Here is a 25,394-nt window from a genome sequence, read left to right as displayed (position 1 = left end):
AGAGTCATAGGTCAGATAGATCAGAGATATAGGTTGGTTCAGACCATTACTTCATTCAAGTAAAACACCTTTTTCCTCCTGATGAAGCAGCACCCCTTGCATTCCAGTTCCCATTCACGGCAAACAACAACAGTCTCTGAGAGTACAACCTTGAAGAGTTCAGACGTACAAAACACCTCAGGGTGAGAAAGGATACTTGTAAGTTTCATAGACACAATATGTATGATTAAGCTGCCAACTGCATCTTTAAGCACAATAGCACAGTGTTCTAATATCTGAACCAACATGGTAGTACTCATGGCAAGGAGACACCTTGACAGAAACTGCCTGAGATGGCTCCAATTTTTTTTTAATTAAAAGCTATTAATTTAAATCCAATATTTAAAGCTCCACCCAAGCATAACATCTTAGAGCATAAAAATGGTGCGCAGACAGCTCAGAACAACAATTTAAGTAGTGTTAAAATAAATCAACCCCTTAATTAAAAGCTTAAGTGAATATAAACATTTTGACCTGGTGCCTAAAAGAATGCAACATAGATGCCAGGTGAGCCTGGGGCCAAGGGCATTTCACAAATGAGGTACCACTACAGAAAAAGCGTGCTTTGCTAGGCTCACTCAATTGCACAGCAGAGCTACTGAGTCAAGCATATCTTCCTATTGCCTGAGGCTCATCCCTCTCCTTGTCCCCTGGGGAAGGAAGGAAAGAGCCAGAGCTTCCTTTCCCCAGTTCCCTGGATCACATGGGAGAGATAGAAAGAAAGAACCTTTAGGACCAATGAGCGCTAATGCTTTAAGCATGTTTTTAAAAGTTTTTTAAAAAATCTTTGTGTTTATCTGTGTCCTTTATAAAGTTTATATCTCTGTTACCTGGTATTACATTTTATGACATGGCAGGGTTGCCTGACAAGGTCTCATTTATTTCAGATCTGGCCCTCATAACGAATGAGTTTGACACCCCTGATCTAGTTGTTGCAATTTGAAGAAGGTGAAGTTTTTTGACCATTTTCAACGGCAGCCCCATGTAAAGCACATTACAGGAATCTAACCTGGATAGTTAGGATTGCTGTCTCTCTCTTTGTGAATACTGTTATACTATGTCTACAGCTCCACCTGGTGCAGTTTTGACTTATTACACGTACACTGTTTTCATCACACCTTCCATGGTTGGAGAACTATCCAAATCAAGCTACTCAAGTACATCTGGTAATCTTGCCTAGTAGTTGTGAGTAGGGATGGGCATAAACTGCTTCATGAGCCAAAATTCAGCATGCACTTGGCCAGGTTCAGAGCCTCCAAACCAATGTTTGGGTAAAGGTGCCTTCCCTGTACATTTACCAGACTTTTATCTGATTTGGTTCAGCTCTTTGGGCCATTTAAACTGAGTGACCTGTTAGGTTTAATTGGCTGTGAGCCATTAAACCTGCCATTTTCACTCTCCTGCTTCAAAGCAAGGCGGAAACTAAATGGATCAGTTAAACAGCTGGCAACCGTTTTAACCTTCTCCGGGTGATCTCCCTCCTTTCTCTCATGGCTGGGAGAAATAGAAATCCAAACTGGCTGCTTTGTGGTTCAGTTCGGCAGCTGCCCAAAATCCTGAACCAAACTGGAATTTTTAAAGGTTCAAACCCATCCCTAGTTGTGAGAGTGAGAATGAAGGTACAATGCTAACATTGAGTGGAGCTAACATTGAGATAGCCCAAAATTCCATTGTGATACTCTAAAATCTTTGGGGCCCAAATGTTCCCAAGCCACAAAGACTTACTTGTGAAGATGCCAGTGGCCTGACAAATAAAGGAGAGGGGAAACCAGATCTGTACTTGGCCAGACAGATATAACATTTTGCTTACAAAATGCATCCTAGTCAGGCTACAATTTGAAATGGGTACTGGGTGTGTGTGTGCTTCTTAACCCTTTCCCCTCAGTCAGAGAAAAATTAAAAGCCCACCTACCCGATTGGTCAGTTTCTTCAAATCACAATCCCAATGGCTGATTTTGGGGGAGGGTAATCATGAAACTATTGTATAATATGGAGTTCCATACAAAGATAGAGGCAGAGTGGTGTAGTGGTTTGGAGTGTTGGATTAGTATCTGGAGGATCTGGGTTTGAATTTCCATTTTTGCCATGGAAACTCACTGGATGATTTTGGACCAGTCACACCCTCTCAGCCTAACCTACCCCACAGAGTTGTTGTGATGGTAAAATGGAGCAGACAACAATGTAAGCCATTTTGGGTTCTCATTTGGGAGGAAGGTGGGGTATAACTGAATCAAATGAACAGACATTAATTTAAAAATCCATACCCTGCCATTCCTCTTGCTCAAAGCAGCTTACAATAATAATTAAAAATTACATGTTAAAACCAAAATAAACATGCAGTCCAAATACCCTCCTGCAGGGCTCACTTTGTAGCAGGAACTCCTTAGCATATTAGGTCACACACCCCTGATGTAGCCAGTCGTCTAAGTTTACAGGAGGGCCTGCGCTAAGAGCCCTGTAAGCTCGTGGAGGATTGTGAAGCCATGGTGATGTCAGGGGGTGTGGCCTAATATGCAAATGAGTTCCTACTGGACATTTTCTACAAAAAATGTGCAATACTCCCTGTGCAATACTCTGTCCAGCTACTTCATGAACACAGCCAAATATAGGGGGTGACAGGAGAAGGAAATTAGCACATAACTTACCCAATATAACACGTATGGTACATTTGAATAAAATAATGCATGCATGCCACTATTAATAAATCATTTAAACTATTCTACGGTTGCAAATAAATGCTTAGAACTTACCCATTACTCCTGGAGCCCTTGCAGGATAGAACACTGGAAAAGAGGAATATAGAGCTTGGTGAGTAGCATCTTGCATGCACCGCTCTTTTATTTTACCTACAAAAATCAGCGAACAAGAACCATTTAAAAAAAAAAATGAAAACCGCAAACCCAAGAGGAGAGGGCTGTAAATTTCCCCGACCGAGCCAACCGACTTTCTTTTAAACAACGACCCTACCATACTTCTTCTATAGAAAATCCCCTTCCAGCGCCGGCAAAATTGGTTTTCCCGCGGTGCAAAGCGGCACGTGGGTTTCCCTATCGGGGACTACATTTCCCATGGAGCCGTGCCTACTGCGCCTTGCGATTGGCTCAGGCGCACAGGAAGAGGTTGTTCCCTTTGCTCAGCTGAGGGAGAAGTCCTGCAAAGTGCACCTGTGTGCGCAGAAGGTCCGTTCGGCGATTGCGAGGCTTTTCGTTTCGTGAGGCGAGAGTTTGTAGGCGGCGATGGCTGCGCTGAAGTACGCGGGCTTGGACGACACCGACAGCGATGAGGAGCTGCCGCCCGGCTGGGAGGAGCGAACCACCAAGGACGGCTGGGTGTATTATGCCAAGTGAGGAGGGCAGGCGGAGTGGGGGTCTGGGGCTGCCGGGAGGCGGGTGGGTGTAGGAAGCACAATGAGTGGGGTGTGCGAGCGGGCTGCTTCCTTCCCCAGCCCCTTCTGCACCCACCTGAACTTGCCGTAATCAAACGCACGACACAATAAGAAATACAGCAGTTGCTGCTTCTCTTCGGGTTCGTTTTTGTTTCCTTCCAGTGCTTTGCAAGTCTCTTATATGCATGTGTCGGTGCCAACTTCTGCACCTTACTTATGTTCATGGCTCTGGTTCCACTCTTCTCCCTAACTGTGGGGGGGGGGGGGCGGGAAAGCGAATTACAACAACGTTGTCCCGTCAGGGCTGTAGCCAGGATTTTACAAGTGGGGAGGGGACTTTTTTTAAAAAGTCAGGGGGTACCCTTTTCCATCCACTGCAGGGCTTGATGCTTCACAGAAGCTTTTTGGGATAGGGGTAAAAGCTGGAGGCCCTGAATGTTGTCAAACTGAGGCAGTCAACCCTAAAACTTTGGAGTGAAGATGGCACTGCACATTGCATGCTAGCAGCAGGCTTTTCTTCCACCTCCCACTCTCTCACCCTGGCACTTTGCAGCCAGGAGTTCCAATGGTCCCCCCCCCCCCTTCCCAGCCCATTCCATGTGGCTTCCTGTGCCTCCCTCCTCTCTACCTGTTGCTTTGCTGCTGCACTGCACAGTGCCCTGCTCAGCTCTCTTGGCTCTGGCTGCCACTGATGACACTTTGCCAGCTCAGCCATGGCAAAGGTAAAATGAAAAAAGCAGGCTGTGAGCCAGAGTCATCTGAAATCAGGGGGCAGTGCCCCCACAGTCCACCCTGTGGCTTCAGGCCTCTGTCCCATCCTTCTGTGTCCTGCCCCCTCAACAACAACACTGTGAGGTAGGTTAGAGTAGGGGCTTCAGCCTGAGTCTCCCAGATCCTAGTCTGACATTCTAACCCCTACACTGGCTCCCATCCTTGCTGTTAGTGTGACAGGTAGGTGTTCAGGAGGTACATCTTCTTTTCTTAACTGGGAAAAGAAAAGGGGGAGGATAAAGCATAGTTGGGGAGAAAGCTTCACTTCTGCTCGGGGGTGGGTGGGATGCCCGGAGGAGAAAAGGTTCTAGCCCTCTGATGAAAAAAGTGAAGAGTGGGGCGTGCAGGATGCTTCCCACTCTCTCCTAGAGGCTTACGGGGGAGGATTTGAATAAGTATACTGAATATGAGGGTGATCTGGCTGCAACATTTGTCACCCCATTGATTGCCAGGGTTGAATAGCTATACTAGACTCCCCCGCACACTCACAAGTGCAAAGTTCTCTGCCTTGTCAACTGGGTTTCAGCACTCTGTCAGCCTTTCTTTTAGCAGCAGGGGCTTTTTCCTTCAGTGTACCCTTGGAGGAGAAAGCTCCATTTCTATTTGGTGTAGGCAATGGGGTAGGGGAGTTGTTAGGAGAACTCAGAAAGGGTTAGCCCCCCCCCCCTTTCAGTGGTTTGTGGAAAGGGATCTGAATTGGATATACTAGCTGCCCCTTCCCCCATGCTTGATGCAAACTTCACTTCTGCCTTGTTGGAATGGTATTGTCTGTGATCCCATCCCCATAGGGAAGGAAAAATAATTTAGGCAAGCAAGAATTCAGCTGATGAATCTTTCTCTCTCACACACCTTTTATGATGGGTAAGAGTTCCATGGAACTAAAAGGAGCTGTGCCTGATCTCGACAGCCCAGGTTAGCCAGATGTCATCTGATATTGGAAGCTAAGCAGGGTCAGCATTGGTTAGTACTTGGGTGGGAGACCAACAAGGAGTGTCAGAGTGCTACACAGAGGCAGGCAGTGGCAAACAGCCTCTGAAATGTTTCTTGCACTGAAAATTCTATGGGCTCACTCTACACTCTTCTGACCAGCATCTTCTTGTGGTCTTTGATCCATGGGATGTCTCTTTAGCCTCGATCAGGCTTTTTGAGCCCTTACGCCGACCTGGTGAAACGTGCTCCCACTTGAGATCAGGGCCCTGCAGGACTTATTACCATTCTTCAAAGCCTGTTAAATGGAGCTGTTCTGTCAGACTTTTGACTGAGATGACATGTTCACATTACTTCAGCCCCTGCCCCCTCCCCCCATCTATAGCATCCCAGTGCTTTGCTGTCTTCTGATGTTTTGGACACTGGAATTTTGGGGGTTACATACATGCATGTTTTTTCCCCTGACATAAGGCATGGGTTCTTTTTTATTAATTGTCATTCATTGCCAATCCTATTTATTGTTTTAATGTTTCATCCTGGTGTTTTTTTATGATGTAAACTGCCCTGAGCCCTTTTTTCAGATGTGGTGGGGTATAAATTGGATGAAATGAATTAAGTTGGCGGCAGATTGATGACACACACAGCTGGGGTGCCCTTTAAAGGCAAATAACATTTTATTCTCATGTGAAAGTTGGAATTAAAGTTTTGCTGGTTTTTGCTGTGATGGATAGCTTACCAAAGGCCATCACAGCTACCCCTTTGGTAAGACATCCTGATTTCCATCTGTTTTCCTCATATGCTTGTAATCCTCAATGTGGGTTAAGATTTAACTATTAATTAAATTTAATATTTCTGCTTCAGGCATTAATGTGGGGAAATAGCTTCTAGCTGTCCTCAAAGAACAAGCACTTAGATTGATTGCATGTTTTGAACTGAGGTTTGATTTTTGAAACTCACCTGGAGGCATGGAGCAGTTCAGTATTGTTATTTGCTGACAGAAGGAGAGATTAAATATAATTAAGCTCTCTTCATCAGATGCCTCCACTGCTGTTCTTCTCTCCTGGACGTTGGCTACCCTAGGCCTGGTAGCACCCTCTGGGTTACTTGATGCCACCTGACTGGCATGACTTAACTGGGCCTGGCTGTTTGCTTCTGTTCAGCAGCAGCTCCGCATGACAGCCAGTGTGGCGTAGCAGTTAAGAGCAGAGTCTGCCAGACCCAGGTTCTTGCTGTGAAACCTGACTGGGTGATTTGGGACCAGTCACAGACTTTCAGCCTAAGCTATCTAACAGGGTTGTTGTGCAGATTAAAAGGTGGAGAAGAGAATGATGTAAGCTGTTTTGGTCCACACTATGGAGAAAGACGGTACTTTTCCTAGGTAGAGGCTGCAGGGAGGGGGGAGGAGATGGAAAGCTGAAGTCAGTTCAATCCCTCTACAGAAAATAGTCGCCTTGAGGTGCATACTCTATGGTATACCATAACACAGTCTTGCCAGGCTCCCCCCTCCCCCCAAAAACAGATCATGCCACAAGCACACGCTGATGCTAAACATTGCATGGCCAAACACAACAGGAAAAGGCAGCAATAGTGCACTACAGATGAAAGAAATGCTGAGCTTCAATGTCTGCATGATCATCATCATGCTATGACACCACAGCAAATTGACCTGGAGTGCTCAAGGCTGGGGCACTCGCCCAGAGCCTCTTTCTAGAGCCTGTTGTATTTATTCTCACAATGGGCCTTATTCCTAATGAAGGATAATAGCCACACATTTCTTCATCTTTGAGGCAGGGTTGATGAAGGGCCACATAACCATAATTTTCATCTAAATAGTCTCCATGACACAAACCAGATCAGTATTTTTCTTCTCCAACTGCTCAAATAGATGAACAGTTTTATACCTTGCTTCACCTTCTGTTTTGCACGATATAAGCAGTGATACTGAGAGTGAAGGGGCCTTTGTGCCTTCATCTCTCAGAAGCAGATGGGGATTATATAAGCAGCAGTTTCAGGTATGCATTCTCTTCCCACTTCCAGCTCCTGTACTCCAACATCTCCCTTACTGTCAGAGTCATCCCTAAAAACACATCCAGGAGTCTTCACAAAATGGCTTTCTTCTGTTCTGTCAACTATTATGGGGGGGACCTATACACAGGTTCCAGATGTTAGGTATTAATAAGGCGTGTTGATGGCAGGGGTGGAATTCTAGCAGGAGCTCCTTTGCATATTAGGCCATACACCCCTGTTGTAGCCAATCCTCCAAGAGCTTACAGTGTCCTTTTTCATAAGCTCTTGGAGGATTGGCTACATCAGGGGTGTGTGGCCTAATATGTAAAGGAGCTCCTGCTAGAATTCCACCCCTGGTTGATGGTATAGTTGTTGTTTTTTCTTACGCTGAAGCTTTCTGGGGAGTTTGTGGAGCTGTTTGAGTTTTCCCCTTGCTGATGACTTGGTGAGGCTTCTACCCAGGTACTAAGAGTCCCTGTGCCATTGCCCTTTGGCTTGTGCCTCTGACCCTTTCTGGGAGCCAGTCCACAGCATATTATAAAGGAAGCAAACAATGAAAGGCATGTCTGCTCAGGCTTTCTTCATCCCTCTTCACAATACCAGCAGCTGGGCTTCAATTTGGCCCCTTCCACTTTGGCATATTTTGTTGAGTGAACAATACTCTTGCTTCATATCACAAACTGTTCTTCATTGCTTTCTAAAGCATATTTTGCTGTGGCATTGTGGAGATTTGTTACTTTTTAATTTAAGAATTAAAGCCCAAACCAAACAGTGATTTAAACAGGGAAAAAATTGCACAGAGAGTGAGTGGTTTTGCTGTAATTATATTTAATTATAACAATGTTTTTTCCCCCCGTAACATATACGGCAATTTGTATTACTTACTTGAATTTATAGACTGCCTGTATTAAACCAAAAACCTGATAAAGAATGCCATTCTACAAAAACCCAATTTTTAAGAAACTTTTCGCTTATGGATAGAAGCAAACGTTACTCTGTTTATGTTTAATTTGATTTATACTCCTCCCTCCCCGCCGAGGTGGGCTCAGGGCAGCTTACATCAAATCATAGTATACTGTGATTGCAATCATAAAATCAATAAAACCATTAAATAGTACAAGTTAAAACAATCTACAGTTGGTGCTTACAAATCAGATGTTACTCATATTCTCAGGACGACAGTTGTTCTAGAATTCTCCTACGGTCGACTGAAGGCTTGCCAGAAGAGAGCAGTCTTACAGGCCTTGCAGAACTGAGTGAGGTCCCGCAAGGCCCTAACCTCTTCTGGCAATTGATTTCACCAGGAGTTGAATGATATTTTTTCCAAGGACAAACTTTTAATGAAAACTGCCCTGGAATAAAAGATTGGGTGTGATATTCCATGGCTACAATATTTACAGATTCAACATTTTGCAACGTCCTTCCAGACTTCCCCTAATTTTAATACCCTTACGGAATATGAAAAATTGATTATTTTTAGAAATATAAATACCAAGGGCCTAATCTCAAAGATATACAATGTGCTGCTGAGTGTGAAAGATGGCACACCTTTACCAAACTAACTGGATCAAGGACTTAAATATAACATTAGATAGCACACAATGGGAAAAGGTCTGGGCCTCAATTACATCTTCAACAAAATCATCAACTATCCAAATGATGTTTCATAAAATTCTCTCTAGATGGTACCATATTCCTCTTCTTTTGCGTAGGATGAATCCTAACATTCCTCCCAAGTGTTGGTACCCCCAAGACCTGGCCACAGTGACCCATGCAATGGTCACTTCCAGACTAGATTACTGTAACTCGCTCTACGCTGGCTTGCCTTTGAAACTGATCTGGAAACTGCAGCGGGTGCAGGATGCAGCAGCTCGCCTGCTGACTGCATCATCTGTATGGGTGAGCATGCGGCTGGTGCTCCACGGCCTGCACTGGCTGCCTATAGAGTACCGGATCCGTTTCAAGGTGTTCTGACTTTTAAAGTCTTACGCGGCCTGGGACCAACATACCTGCAGGACCGTCGCTTTCCATATATGCCTCAGAGGTCACTTTGTTCGGGCTCTCAAGATAGGCTGACTGTCCCCAGCCCAAGAGATGCCCATCTTGCCTCTACCAGGGCCAGGTCCTTCTCGGTCCTGGCCCCAACCTGGTGGAATCAGCTCCCTATGGAGATCCGGGCCCTACCTGGCTTGCTAGCCTTTCATAGGGCCTGTAAAATGGAGCTGTTCCACCAGGTCCTTGGGTGAGATGGCGGGCATCTATCCATTGGATCGGTTGGCCTCCCCTACTGTACTATCCTACTGTGCTGATTTGCTGTACTGCCCTGCTACACCATCTTATTATATTGTTCTGCTGGATTATTCTCTTGTACTGAATATTGTAATTGGTTTTTTTATTATCATGCTGCTGTGATTTTATTATTTATGTTGTACTCCACACTGAGCCACTATGGGGCAATGGGCAGAATATAAATAAACAAATAATAATGATGATGATGGTGTTCATACCCTAAAGGCACTTATTTGCAACAATGGTGGGAGTGCAAAGTGATCCAGCCGTTCTGGCAGTCAGTGTTTAAACAAATTCGAATGATCTTGGGACTGTTGATTCTGGAGACTCCATCTATAGCTTTATGGCACATTTGGCATGGGAATCATGTCCCCCCAGAAAAAAGACAATTAGTCTCATTGTATCTTATGGCAGCAAAAAATCTAATTGCTTTGCCATGGAAGAATACTATACCTCCTACCATCAATCAATGGTATTTAAAAGTCTGGAACTATTTTATATTTGAAAAAAATCACTGAAAATATTAATGAATCAGAAAACAGTCTTGTCTCCTGCCTAGAAAAAAGGCTTCACCTTTTGGAGAAAGAAGGAATCATTTCATTGTTGGACCAGTCTGGACAATCATACCCTTCATTCAGTGTTTTAGCCCACTTCTGATTTGATAACTGGTATTCATAGATTATAAGCTAGTTGTATATTTTAATTATAAATAAATAAATAAACTTTGATAGCACTCAAAATGTAATTAAATCGATTATTTCAGAGGGTACCCATGCTGGTTTGCAGTAGAAGAGCTAGACTTGAGGCCAATAACAAACCAATAAGATTGCCCCAAGCACCCTTCAAGAAAGATATAACAGCTTGGGTTTAAGTATTTTAATTAATTTAAGTGGGGTCATCATTAAATATGCCAATTTATTTAAATAGGCAGGCTATGCTAGTCAGCCTTCCTGGGGCTGCCTTTGTTGGGAGAACCATCCTGATTTCACACACAGCCAGGCACTGTGTGCACCCACTACCAGGTTTGGAAAGATGTTTCTCAACAGTAAGAACCACTCCTTCCCAGCTGCACAGCCAGGGAAGCATTGTTCTGGACACTCCCTCCACTATGTAGATGCTTCAGGGTGTTTGCCAGTAATTCATGCATCTCCTGATCAGTCCACCCAGTCCCTGCCAACCTACTTACAGCCTACACAGTCAATAACCTGGCCAATTTAACCAACCTCAACCACCCCAACAGCCAAATTGGAGGAACTCCACAAATTCCTATTAGGCTCCTGTCATGCTCCTAGACCTAGTGTGACCTACAGGCTCTGGAGAAGCCTGTATTGGAGTAGCTATCAGGCCTATATTTCCCAGGATCCCTTCTATCTCTCTGATTGGGTGGGCAGCAGTTTTGGAGGGAAAACTTGCCCACTGGAGAATTGAGAGGTGGGACCTGGGAGGAAATAATAAAAAGAAAAGTTAGAGAGGGAAGAGTGTCCTCTCTGGAAAGGCTGAGCTGGAGAGAGGCTGCAGTAGGAGGGGTTCCCTTATCCAAAGAGGGGTGAGTCAGTTAGAATCAGAAGGAGGGAACATTTAGTTAGCTGTGTCAGGGCTTTTATTTTCTTTATAGCACCTCTTTTACACCTCAATGGACCTTTCACTGGGTAATATTAATATTTCTTAGCTCATAATGGTGAGTCTACGAGAGGTGAGGTGAGCAAGGATCTCTGTCAATGTTTATGGAGACAGACCACTGAAAATCCTTTGGTTAATAATAGATTTTATTATAGGTATTGGCTTTCAAATAGTTACATCCCAATCAAACAATTTCAAGCATACAAGAGAAATACAGTGGTTAGCTGAATAAGTATGGATGGGGGGGGGGAGGTGATACAATACTTAGATCTTGCAGAGTAGGTTCAGTCAGAGGAAACACAAGGCCTCTTGAGGGAGATTTCTCTTGAGAAGAGGGGGAGGGGGGTGAAGGCAGGAACGGATGGCGGGAGGAGAGGATGGAGGAATCCCCAATATTGACAGGTAGGATTGCCTGTTTTCTAGGGTAAATTACGTCATGTCAAGTGATTCAGTTACCCAGTGAAGAAACAGAGTGTCACACCAATGGAAAATCAGAGTGTCATATGTGGAATATCCAATCAGAGATCATTGTGTCATAGACCCATACCACTAATAGAGGAATTTTAATTACACTGGCCAAATGACTTTTATGGCCCTGTTTTTCCAAACTGATTCTTTTGAAGCTACCCCAAATTGATAGATTTCTCCCTTAATGTCAAACATGGATAGGCATCCATCAAGTGTTCAGGACATTGGTTGACTTTGATAGCCTTAGCAGTAATTAAAGAAAAATAGAAATTTTGTTAAAAGTCAGATTCCCTGGCAGAAATCTGAGACCAGTTTACAGGTATATCACACATTCACAACAAGATGACCACTTAACCTTTAGCCTTTGTGTTTCTGCTTTCTTGCCCTGAAGAATAACAGAACATATATATACAAGCCATTTATTTGTGTTGTAGGGGTCCTGGTAACCCTTATTTTTTATGTTTTGATAACAGGACTTAAAAGGTTGCCAAGACAAGTGAAGGAACTTTTACAGCTCTGCCCACTACATGTCCCTCTCTGGGCCTGGAATTCTTCATTTCCAGGAGCAGAAAGATGGATGCTCCTTAGCCTTTCAGCATAGCCACCACATCTGTCCAGCCTGTGAACCAGATTTGACATCATTCCAGCCTGCCTGGGGCCTAGAAGGAACTGGATTTTTCTCCCTTATGCTCAAGAACGACCATTCCAGTTCAAATGGGCATTGCTGTGTCATATTAATATTCTAAGGTTACATTGCAATATCACATTCCAGGGGTGCATGGCTTGGGACTCAGTACAGGGGTGTCTTTCTGGATATCACCTTTACTGCTTGTTCACTGTTGCAATAAATAATTAAAACCCACTTGTTTGTTCTTGAACTCTTACAATAAACTTATTGTTGTTGAACTGTCTGGGTCCTCACATCTTTTTGGTCATGGGTAGAAGATGTTAAGAAGATGTTTGGGTGCTTTGAGCCCTTCCAGACTGACTCATACCAGAGTGGTGGCAGCCAGGAGAGGCCCTCCCTGGTCCCCTGCCTGTGACAGCCCCAAAGGTGACTGACTGACAAATAGAGTGTGTTCTGTTTGTTGAGACTGGTATGCATTGTCTTGCTTGGTATGAATTTAGAACAAGAAATAGTTAAGTTTTTTAGAGGTGATTTATGCCCCACAGCAGCTGGAAGGTATTGACAGAGAGTACCCTGGTTTACTCTGAGCACGTATACATTAGACAGAATAAAATGCTATTGAGGATGTACTGCTTTTCTCAACAGTATTTCATCAAAATAGTGTTTAATGTTCTTTTTTTCAGTCATCTTGAAGAGAGAACTCAGTGGGACCATCCCAAATCTGGAAAACGAAAGCGTGTTGCAGGAGGTTAGTGTTCTTTCTAGTGAATGGATCTACCCCTTTACTTTTATATGAAAATCTTTGAAACAGATTTTCTGAGACCAGTTTTGGTGAGTTGTAACCTAAAAAAACCAAAAGCCACTGGTTTTAACTATGATTACTAGGAAAACATGATTTAAATAATATTTCTGTTACAAAGAGGATCTATATGTCTGTTTTCAAACCATCTAACCTGGATCATTCGCTCTGAAAATCTGCTTACTGCTTCTGGAGTGTAAGTAGAAGAATACAGCTATAAGCAAGAATTCTTTTGTGTGTAAAACCTGCCCTAGAATTATTGATTTCCCTGTGTGTCTGGGAGTTAGGAATAGTATGAATGCCTGATAGCTAATGCCATTTATGCCCTTTGCTTATTCAAACACAATTTCTGAATTCTGGCCACCTTGCAGATTCTCTGGTATTATATAAGGTGCAGTTTTATGTCATTGTTTACATTCACCATGGGCACGGATGGTCTTAAGAACTGGTTCCTCTTTTCTCCTTTCAGCATCCCTTTCATATATTATTTAATCTTGGAAACTCTGAGGGGATATTTTTAAAGCCAGGGGTTTTTTTTTGTAGCAGGAACTCCTTTGCATATTAGGCCACCCACCTTTGATGTAGCCAATCCTCCAAGAGCTTACAGGGCCTACTGTAAGCTCCAGGAGGATAGGCTATGTCGGCTGTGTGGCCTAATATGCAAAGGAGTTCCTGTTACAAAAAAAAGGTCCTGTTTATAGCAGTTGAAGTTATAATACTGTGCTAGAAGGAAACCTTATCTGCTCAGTCTAGATGTTCTCAGGAGGTACCTTAGTGGTGGCAGCCTTCATCAGGTTCTTTCCAGGTAACTCTTAATCTAAGAGGAGTCATCTTCCCCCCTTTCTTCCACTAAAATTGTAATGCCCTGATCTTGTTGAAAAGCATCAGACCACCTCTGAATGTCTCTTGCTTTGAAAACCCTACAGGGTCACCAGATATTGGCTGTGACTTGTCAGTTAAAATGAGTTCTTCTGAAAGTGAGCATTGCAGTTGCATCCAGTAAATTTTCCTCAGGTTAGGGTTCTCTCTCCATGGCTGATTTGCCAATGTAATGCCATGCTCTCTCTATTCCAAGTGTTAGTGTTTCTCCGTTGCCCCTTGCTTTTTGTTGACACAGTGGAAGAGATACATTGTTTTTGAAATGAGAGGCTTTAAATATTTTCTTGGATGCCATACTGAATGGTACTTGTTCACCTTTTTTCAGATTTGCCATATGGGTGGGAGCAAGAAACAGATGAAAATGGACAAGTCTATTTTGTTGAGTAAGTGAGAATTGTTCTATATGACTGGAGAGAAAAATTGTCAAACAAGAATGATATGCCTGCAGTTTCATTGTTACGGAGGCACTTGTTTCCAGTTGTGTTGACCAATGCTAATTGAAGTTGCATTGCAGTGCCTACCCTAAAGGCTAAAGATATTTTTGAGAGTAATGTTAGCCATCAAATATTTATCTAAAAATTCTGTTCTCCTTCATTCACATAATGGTGGCTTCCAGACTGTGTTTCAGGTCAGAAAGCAGCATTCAAAGGTTTAGAGAGCAGCATATTGATGTTGCCTAATTCTAAAATGTTTAAATAAAATGTTCCTTTTGTATGGTTACATGGATCTTACATGCCACTTTTTCTGCACTCAGCATGTTTTGATTAATGAGTAAAATATAAAAACACAATAATAACCATTCATGGTAAGTGAAAGCAAACTATTTGCTAAACAGTGACATTGGAGACAGTACTTTGTGTTGAATGGCTGGCTGTTAAACCATATCCTTTAGAAGAAAAGAGGGAAGGAGACCCCAACAATCTCTTATTTGACCCCAGCAGTGTTGCATTTGATTTGGCCATGTGAAAAATAGTTCAAGGCCGTAGACTTCCAACAACATTGCTTCCTGAGAGTTCAGTTCATTGTTACCAGAAATGCTTAGGTCTCCTCTTTCAGATGGAGAAATTAGCAAGAGGGAGACTTAGGTAGAGCAAATTAGGAGATAGGATCTTCACCAATTATATGAAGTTTAATTATACAGAGTTTTCTCATAAAAGAAAAATCCATATAATTAAATCTCATATAATTGGTGAAGATCCTAGCTCTGGAGTTATAAAAGAAAACTCCAGAGCGAATATATTGTGTAATGGTTTTACTAGGAAATAATGTAAAAAAGGTACACTTGTACACACAAGCAATAAAACACACAATCAAGGACTAAGAAAATAGGGTTGATCGATAGGGAGTTGCAGGATTTGGTTGAAACGGATGATACTACCTGTCCTGTAGTGCAGACGTCTGTGCAGCAAAGAGAAATGGAGAAGAGAACATGCCCGACCAGCATGACGTGCCCTAACGACCCAATTACAAAGAGTAACGAGGGGTACAAACTGTATATGACGCCTTACAGAATAGACAGTGTGCTGGGATTTGGACCCAGTTTTTATAGGATTTGGAGGGGTGGAGCCCCTCCTGTAACTAAGGGGGCTGTGATGGCCTGGTGATGAGCTTATACCGGTCACCTGAATGGATTTCCCGGTGGGGACAATAGGGTGTGCTGGCTAAGCAACATTTGTCCAGGTGGGCCTGCAATAGGTCAGAGTGAATTTTAATGCCTTGATTAATTTAGGATGACACCCTAAGGAAGAGTAAACATAAAAGACAAAGGATTTATGTAGTGACGGACATTACCACAGCTGTAGATAAGGACAGTTGATGAATCAGTAAGGTAGCCACTTAATCAGATGACCAGAAGTGAAAGGAGAAACAGTACCTACCAGTTGAACTCATAACGTTATCACTCAGTTGGGAGGGGGGAGAGCAGCCAGCACAGGAAATACGACTGTGTTGCAATCAGAGCCAAGTCTCAGCATGTTCTTTGCTGTGTTACAGAGAGTGTTTCAGTTGGCCTGTTTTCTGATCAGTCTTCATTTTGTTTCCTGGTCTTGGGGTCCCCTGTGCTCAAGTGTGGTACCCTATGGAGATAGGCAGTGCTTCTGGCCACATCAGAAGATGCTTTTTTTCAGCTATTGTCTGAGGCAGGGCCATGGCTCAGTGTTACAGTATCTGTCTGGCGTACAAACAGTCCCAGGTTCAATCTCTGCCATCTTCCATTAAAAAGGTCAGGTTGTAGGTGATGTGAAAGACCCCAGTCTGAGATGCTGGGCAGCTGCTGCCAGTCTGAATAGATAGTATTGACTTGGCTGGACCAATTATCTGATTCAGTATAAGGAGCTTCATATGTTAGTGTTACTATATTTCGAAAAGAAAAGAAAAAGAGAACATATTTCCCAACTGACTACCTCACAAATATGTACAGACTTGGCCTAGCAGGTTTCCAAATAAAAAACCTCTGGAGAGCACATAGCTTACATCAACCAATATTTTGTTTAGAGCTTTTGTTTCCCCTTTTTATTTGATAGTGGATGGTTGGGATTTAAAGAATCTATAGAAGAGGCCAGAGTGGGTGATGGAATATTCTTCAGTCCGGAAGGGAGTCTCCTCAGAGCCTTCCCCCACCCTTACCCCATAGATGCCACACTATTCGATGGAGTCACAGATGTAGGGGAACAGGACAGGAAAAAAATGTGCATGACAGAACCCTAAAGAAATGGATTGGATGTTCTAGTCTGTGTAGCCATATTAAAATCAAATATCTCAGTTTATTCTTCCAGTTTTAGTGTATGCACTGTCTAAGCTTTATGGGCCCTGGGAAAGAGGGTGCTAGTACGCCCTCTAAGTTGTGGAGTCTTGTGAGCAAAAAAAAAATCAGCACCTATGAAGCCAACATTGACGCCATCACCCAAGGTGGAAGATTGCTGAGTTGAGAATATGTAACAGAAAGACTTGTACGTTGTTGTCATAACTAGATTGGGATTTCAAGTGTTGGCGCAATGTTCTCATTACTTCTTTCCCTTATAATTGGAAAATAGCTGAAGAGTTACTGGAAGGAGTAATATGACTGGCTTTTTACTATTCCAGCACTTGATTAGCAATAAAGAGAAACATTGAGTTTGGGACAGAGTTGCAGCAGACCAAAGTGCAGTCTTCAGAAATTACACTATGCTACTGTAGGTGGCAGCAAGAATCTGAATTACACAATTTCAGCCTGGTTTTGTTATTGGACAAAGCGGTGCTTAGGACAGAGCGGTGCTTAGCTGAAGATTTTGTCATGCTGAAGATTTTGTTATAGCTAAGTGAGCATAATGTGGTGGTAATTCTGCTAAAGGTATCCTTATCAGTGTCATGGAAATGAAGCTAGTTATTTTGTTTTGGCCTTGCATACCGAGTTTAGATCATTGTAGTGAAATGATGTGGATGACAGTTGGCAAATGACTGTATGGAGGGTAACAGTGCTACTTGTGCAAGGGGACAGAGAACTCGTGTGGCCTCTAGATCTCTTCCAGGTTCACTACAAAATTTTGCTTCCACCAGTGTTCCCTCGAAGCTGAGTTGGCATGAGCTAGCTTACAGTTATCTAGCCTCCAGCTCACCCATTTTTGTCTTAGCTCAGGAAGAATGACCCCAGAACACACTAATTCATTGCAGTAGCTCACAAATTTAATGCCAGTAGCTCACAAAGTAGAATTTTTGTGCACAAGACTCTGCAGCTTAAAGGGAACATTGCCTAGCACATATCTAAATTGCTATCTTCCACTGTGCAACAAGGAGAAAGTCTTGGGGAACTGTGTCTCCTAGGTGAGAGTTTCAGAAAGTTTCATATGCTCTGTGAATGCACCAGTTGGACACAAATGCTAGCAGTTCTTTGACTGTTTGTAATCACTTGCTTTCTTATTCTTACTGTGTTAACAGCAAAAATGTAGTGGAAGTGTCTGAGATGGAGTTGGAAAAATGGGGGATCTGTTCAAGGGGGAAGAAACTGGGGGATGACTAATTTGGGATTTGGTGGATGAAACAGCTGCAGTTTGGTCTTATTTTCAACCACATTTCTGGTGATGAAAGATCTGGATGGGGCAGATGTTACTATATGAACAGGAGGGTATGGGGCTGTGACTTGTCTCCAAGTAGGAGAGCAGGCCATATTGCGAAGCAAAAAGGGTAAAGTACCATCTTTCAGGAGGCTACACTAAGATCTAGAAGAGAATTAATTTTCTCAGAGGTAGTCTTGACAAAAATGTAGGAACTCCTGATATGTGTTACTAATGATTATTGCTACAGGATATTCAGTAATAGTAAAAATGCATTACTAATAAAACTGACCTCTTTGGTGTGATAAAAATATTTATGTATTCCTTATTTACTGTGTTTATACCCTGCCTTTCTCCCCAGTGGAGATCCAAAGCTGTTTACATTGTCCTTTTGTCCATATTACCTTACAGCAACCCTGTTTGGCTGAAAGTGTGTGAGTGACTGAAGGTCACCCGGCAAGCTTCCATGTCAGAATGCAGATTTGCATCTGGATTTCCCAGATTCTGCTTCAACACTCTAGCTACTATCCCACACTGGTTCATAGATTACATTGTGGTTTTTGCTTTAGGTCTGAGGATGAAAATGTTATTAGCGTTTTGTAGTGTTTGCATGAAGGAAGTAAAGTTAGAATGAAAACTTTCTCTTTTTTTTGTCTTAAGCCATATAAACAAAAGGACAACATATCTTGACCCACGACTGGCATTCACAGTGGAAGACAATCCGTTGAAACCTAATGCCAAGCAGAAGTATGACGGAAACACCACTGCGATGGAAGTTCTTCAGGGGCGAGATATGAGTGGAAAAGTGATAATCATTACTGGAGCAAATGCAGGAATAGGTATGTCAAGTCAATATTGGATTCAAAATTACATCATGGACTCTGCTTGGGATCTATAAGAAGGCAGCTGAGTTAGTAAATTCTTACTGTTACCATCTTGCTTGTTTTGGGACCTCTTAATTATTGGATACAAGAAAACTGATTCAGTGTTGTTATGGAATGTATCTTATTTTTTTTAGAAGCCTTATTTTTATTATTTAGAAGGCTAATTTTTTAAGAAACTTTATTTTTTTTAGAAGCCTAAAATTAAGCAGTAAATCTGTATCAAGTATCTGAAGTTTCATGAAGAAGTGAGCAGTGACTCACGGGAGCTCATACTCTGCCACAAATGTTGTTAGTCTTTAAGGTGCTACTGGACTCATGTTGTTTTCTAATGGCAAAATAAACAGAGTAGTGTTGCCACTAAATATTTCCCTTGGTGTGGAGCCCCCAACAGTAGCCAGTTGCTCATACAAAAAAAAAAAAATATTGAGACAAATGGGGATTCAGTAAAAAGGATTTCAGGATCTGCTTTACACTAATAGTTTATGTGGGCCAGTAGAGTAATATGCCCATTGTTTCCCATGGTGATCTACATACTCTATTTCAAAGTGTGGGGTGGGTGGGAAATGATAGGTGCAGGCTTGAAAATCGCACTGAACATTCTAGAGCTCGAAAGGGAAGAAGCACATTTGTCACTGTAAAATGTCTAGATCATGGGTGGCCAAACTGTGGCTCGGGAGCTGCATATGGCTCTTTTACACATATTGTGTGCCTCTTGACTCCCCCCATCCACCTCATTGGCTTACTTAGAAAAGGCATTTCTCTCTTTAAATCACTTAAATCATTTAAAGATTTGGAAAAGGCATTTCTCTCTTTAAATCACTTAAGTTAAATAATTCAAAGTTGCTTTCTTTCCACCTCTCCCTTTCCATCTATTTGCCATCCCTCCTTCCTTCCCTCCCTCCCTATCTTGTGGCTGTCAAACATTTTATGCGGCTCTTACGTTAAGCAAGTTTCGCCACCCCTGGTCTAGATACTGTTTGTATTTAGAGATTTGAAATAGTTTTGGTGATTAAGTTTGCAGTGTCATACTTATTTGTTATGAGGGCCGGATCTGACATAAATGTAACTTTGCTGGGCTTTGTGTCATAAAACATAATGCTGGAGGTACTGGAGATACAAACTTTATAAAGGACAGGAGCTAGTAAACTCTGAGTTGATGCTTCTTCACTTCAGGGCTCCATGGATGCTGCCCAAAAGGGGGGCAACATTTTCCCCAGACTGCTCCCACCACCAATTATGTGAGCCTGGGCCCCGGGGTAAAAACATGAAGCAGCTGAACAACTGCCCCTGAACAACCATGGAAGGGTTCAGAGGTGACAAGTTGAACTAATCCCCACCCCCCACCTGCAGAAGCAGGGGGGGATGGCCCAGGTCCAAAGCCATATGCACAGTGAGACTTAGGCCAAATACAGTCTAGTAAGCCAGAAATGCTAGAAGTTCAAGTCAGAGATCTTAGTCAAGCTGCTCCACTCCCATGCAGCAGGGGCTGCCCCAGGCCACTGGATCATCAGATGGGGGAATGTGCAGCATGTTCACAAGGCCACGTGTATGATAGCGGCTCCAGGCCACTCAGCAAACTGGAGATTGCTGGCACTGCCTTTGTCAAGTAGCAGCCGTCTATAGATGTGCCAGGTGGGGAGGGAGGCCTGTCCACTGAGTCACATGCTCAGTGGCAGGACCGTGCCCCCAATATGTGGAAGAAACTGCTGAAGAACTGTCTCCCATGGGCCAAAGCACAGCCACCTCATGGGTGGGGGGATGAGTTCGGCAGTGATGCTGGCCACCAGCAGGTCCCAGCAGAGGATCGTCTGTAGACTGAGCAGAGAGACATGCAACTTGGCATCTGAACGCTGAGTTGGCATGAATGACCACAGTGGCTCCAAACTTACCTGTAAGGCTGCTACTGAAGGGAAGGGTTTCTGCTTGACTGCTGCAGCCAAGGTTGTTCTGCCATTCGGAGATCACAATCAAAGTGGTTTTACCCGCTCACCCCCCCCACACAAACACAGTAGCCCCTCCCTTGCACCAGTTGCTCACAGGACAGAAAAGAGCCCTGGATGGGCCAGTTCTGGCCCTCAGACCTTATCTACTTTTATACAGTCCAAGGTGTGAGGGAATATAACTGTTGACATGGCAGGACAGTGCAATAGGCCAAAGAAATGTGTGGTTTTTTTTAAGTGTGCTGCTTGCTTTCTTCTGGAAATGTATTGATGGGTTCTCTTTAGGCACATCAGGCCTATGTCATCAAACAATAGTATTGTTTTGATATGTTAAAATGTGTTGGGTTGGATCCAGACTAAACTGGCAATTTCTGCCAATACTGCCCAGCTGCCGCAGGAACTCCCACCGGCATCGTTCCTCAGGGCCCCCTGCACCCCAGGAGCAGCATTTTTTTTTGTTGGGGGGGGGGGGGTCAGTGGGATGCAATGGGAAGAGAGAGGCAGGGAAGTTCCATTCTGCCACTGGAAACTTAGTCTGGATCCCATCTGTGATGTATTGCTTTTATTTTTTTTTCAGAAATAAAGTTTAGAGTTGATAGGAAAATAAATACTGTGCTCATTCTTATTTTAAACTTCAGATTACTTTTTCCTGAGTATTTAACCTATTTATCCTACTTTATCACTTTGCTTATCCGTTTGAACCTCTGACCACTTTCATTGTTATCGCCATCTTATTGGTTATTGGTTTGTGCTGTTATATTAATGTTAACTATGGATTTTGCTATTTTTAACTGTGAATAGGTTGCTGTTTTTTTACTAAAGCACATCGCCCTGAGCCCTATTTCATAGGGGAGGACAGTTTAAAAATTTAATTTAATAAAATAAATGATGTGTAAACTGCTAATTCTGATGGCTTACAATGCGATTCACACCTAACCTTTCCACTTCTACTTTCCTCCCTTTCCCCCTTAACTCAGAGACTTTTACATTTAAAAAGATTAATGACAGGATTCATATCAAACCTTTCTGCTTCCCCCCCATTTTAATCTTTCCTGTATGGTCTCTGTGTCACATATCTGAAGATGTGGTTGTGAGTCACAAAAGCTCATGCTGAAATAAATGTTTTTATTTCTTGAGTTTCTGCTGGGCTTCTTAGTTTCTGCCTCAGATTTCTGATGATCCTGTTCCCACAGATCATCTTTAGTGTCTCATTATGTTTCGGTTTGTTTATTGAAAAAAAGTTCTTGTTTTCATAGGTTTAGTGACAACTTTGTGCTTCAATCACATAACTTTTTTTAAAAAGTCCGAATGCCTTTAATATGCATTTGCCTGTCTGACCCTGTGGATTCTCAGTTGGTAATCTTTGTGTTTTTCCACTAGAGGGCTCCATTGTTCTTTAGGAAAAGAATGGGGGGGCGAAATAGTGGTTTCGGTGTATTTCTCAACATTTACCAAAGCACAATTAATTTTGACATGGACTATTTTATACGTTAATTGTTGTTTAAGTTCAGATATGGAAAAGTGTGTGAGATAATCCCTGCAAATAATTGACTTCAACTTTTCTGGCCGATACAGGTGCCAGAATTAGAGTGGTTGTTACTGGACCTTTATAAGATAGGATGGAGATGGCTGTGGAAATAGAAATGCTAACCTTCTCTGTCAAAGCTTAATTTGAGCCTTATTGCATTCATGCATATCCACATGATATTGGACCTGAACTTTTGAAAGCAGTGAGAAAAGTATAGGATACAGCACAAGAATATATGTGAAATATTACTCAAATTCTGCAAAGCAGTTTTTCTCTCTAGAGGTTTAGGTGAAACTTCATCAGTTTCAGAATTACCTACAGTAGTCTCTCTAAACTACGGTGAAGGAATGCAGGAGAGTAACAGGGAATACTGAATGATGTAGCTGATTCACCCATAGTCCTCTAATCATATGTTATCTTCCTCTAGTAAATAATTTCCCTTTGAATTTCAGTGACCATGTGTCATTGCTTAGCCCATGAGTTTATATACATAAGAATTTGCATGCATAAGAGACTAATGGGAAAGAAGTGTAAACTGTTCTTGTAATCAGTTAACCTCATCTGATAAGTTTCAGTGAATTGAAAGGCATAATTGCTCAGTAGTATGTATTAAGTTTGAATTAGTTTTTGTTTCCAAATCAATCTCATTGGCATTTCTAATATATCCCTATACTAACATACAGTTGTATATACAATAAAATCACTAGTCTGCATTCCAAACACAAAAGCATCAGAATCAGGCACTCACAGGTAAATTAGGGGTCTCTGAGAGTTAGGTATGGAGAAAACTGACTTTGTAAATTAACCGGGGGGGGGGCAGAAATTTTCTCTCCCCCACCCCAGTCCTAAAAATAGCATGATGAGGAAGGAGTGAGTATGTTCAAGGAGCTGTGGACAGCAGTTAAGAGTTGGTTGAAGGGAGCAAAAGAGGGTAAGAAGGACTAATTGGCCTGCAGGGAGTATATAAGGACATCTAGGGTCCCAATGGGGGGATATTTTTTGGAGTGGGAAAAGACTTCCAAGTGATTCCCTCTCCCTCAAATCCTTGCGTGCCTTTCAGTTTTTATCAAAATCAAATTATATTTGGCATTCTATACTGTTCAGATTTGGCTTCTGTGACTGCATGAAATTAGGCCAGTTTGATTTGTAAATTGCTCCAATGCTTGATTACATTTGGGGCTTTTTCTCCTGGCTCAATAGGCTTTACCAATTGATATATAGCTGTTATATTAAAGATAGCTTATTAGAATGATTTAGCGTACATTATTAACTTTTTGTGAGCATACTTTTATACAGAGCAGGCAGGGTTCACAAATTTACACAATTAATTTAATATGCTTGAAGGGTGTGGGTGAGGTGGCTTTAGGTTTCAGCAGACTTTTGTTGCACATATTAGGTAGTTCCTGAGCAGAACAACTTAAGAAAAAAACGCAAAACAATTTAAGATGTAGCCTGTGGTGCTGATGATCAATGTGAGAAACCCCCCATCATACTGGGGATGCATACAGAAGCCCTCTGCAGTCACAAAATTAGCTCTTTAGATCTTGGCTTATTGTCTCAACAGAAGTCTTTTTTCACTCTTGCAAAAGCATTTAACTCTTTGTACTGCTTTTGTTGCTCTTGGGATGTGAAGGTTTGATTTTTAAATTACTTTGAATTTACCTGTGTGCAAGGTGTGATGACACTGATATTTGATTTTATTATCATTGGCTGCTCAGAAGACAGGTACTGATGCTCTTTTATGTTCTATATAAGATCTCTTTTATTACTGGTGCCATGCAAAGTCCTGCTGATTAACAATAAGGCATTGAATCTGAAATAGTTTTGCTAAGTTTTCTGGCGTCATTTTTGTTCATGGCCTCACAGACTGAGAAGACTTTTTGTTATATTTGATGCCTGAAATGGAGAAGGCAGCTGTAATGGCGTATCAGTATGCAGAGATACCTTAGTGTGACATTTGTGTTAAATTTTCTCTTTCGGATTACTTTTTTTTTTTAGGCTTGTCACAATGCAGACAAATGCAGAGAGAAAATGAATTGGAATGCATTCACTGGAACCAGAGTTGCAGATGAGATCAAATATTTTGGACGAAGGGAAAACTGAAACTACTGTTGAGGAAGAAACTATTTAACATTGCAAGTTAGATGGAGTTAATGAATTTTGTTTCCCTTCTGTACTATTGAATAGGTTCTGTTGGCTGATGGATTTTTACAGCTAGGTCAGAGGTAATAGAAAGTGATTGGGGGGCAGAATTGTATAACAGTGTGCAGAGGGCAATGTAAACTAAATTTGACCTTGGACTTCTGTAAAGTCCTATTACTGGGTGGCGAGTTTATTAATATCTTATCTAAAATGGGGTCCTGTCATCTACCAAAGTGATATAGCCTTTGGTTGAGTGATGCTGTCTTACACAAAATTAGGTCATTGATCTTGCTTAACTTAGGGTTGTCTTTCCAGTCAGCAGTAACTTTTTTTTGTGTTTACTTTTTATTTTAGCAATATTCAAAGATACACAGATAAGCAGTGCATATGCAATATATAAAAAAATATTCAAGCACAGAAGAATGTGTGTACTCAGAGCTTTTTTCTTTTCTTTTTTTTGAGTAGAAACGCAGTTCCAGCTGGCTTGCTGTCAGGGGGTGTGGCTTAATATGCAAATGAGTTCCTGCTGGGCTTTTCCTACAACAACAGCCCTGTGTTTACTCACATTATTTGTTCCATGACTCTTAGTACTTGTTTCCAAGTTAAGTTAAAATTTGTAAAGTCTTCATGCTTTTGGAAGGCTGATAGCATCGTATAAATTAGTAAAAGTGACCTTACCCAAAAGGGATTTCCTTGTTGCAGTATTTCTCTTTATCTAGAGTTTGGCTAGTATCATTCTAGCTGCTATTATTATATACAGAGCTGTTACCTGAACCCTTTTTTTTTTTTTACTGCAAACAGTGTAGTTCAACAAAAAGAGTTCAGATATATCAACAACATTATAACCAGTTGGTGGCAGGATATTGGGTCTTTCCCCACTATCTGAGATCCTATAACTGGAGATGCCAGGGATCAAGACTGAGATCTCTTTCATGAAAAGCATGGCCATTGAGTCATGGGCCTCCTCAAGAACAGGAAATGTATCTTTTGAAAACTCACTTTTGAGTGTCACCAGCTGCAGGTGGTTGAGTGACTGAAAGCCTCTTTTTGAGGCATTGTT

At 42.2% G+C, this 25,394-nt stretch overlaps 1 protein-coding gene across 1 annotated transcript in view; it reads left to right on the top strand.

Moving 5' to 3' along the window:
- The first annotated feature begins 3,154 nt into the window (after positions 1-3,154).
- The window catches only part of WWOX (WW domain containing oxidoreductase), a 778,310-nt gene continuing 756,070 nt past the window's right edge, over positions 3,155-25,394 (top strand). The window contains exons 1-4 of the mRNA XM_060254428.1: positions 3,155-3,382; positions 12,818-12,882; positions 14,138-14,195; positions 18,501-18,679. Of these exons, the coding sequence (XP_060110411.1) occupies positions 3,276-3,382; positions 12,818-12,882; positions 14,138-14,195; positions 18,501-18,679 (409 nt within the window). The 5' untranslated portion in view covers positions 3,155-3,275. The remainder of the gene's footprint in view (positions 3,383-12,817; positions 12,883-14,137; positions 14,196-18,500; positions 18,680-25,394) is intronic.

The sequence above is a fragment of the Heteronotia binoei genome, chromosome 14 (assembly GCF_032191835.1).
Source record: "Heteronotia binoei isolate CCM8104 ecotype False Entrance Well chromosome 14, APGP_CSIRO_Hbin_v1, whole genome shotgun sequence".
Classification (NCBI taxonomy): Eukaryota; Metazoa; Chordata; class Lepidosauria; order Squamata; family Gekkonidae; genus Heteronotia; species Heteronotia binoei.
The sequence above is the reverse complement of the archived record's forward strand: the minus strand, read 5'-3'. Positions and strand labels throughout refer to the sequence as shown.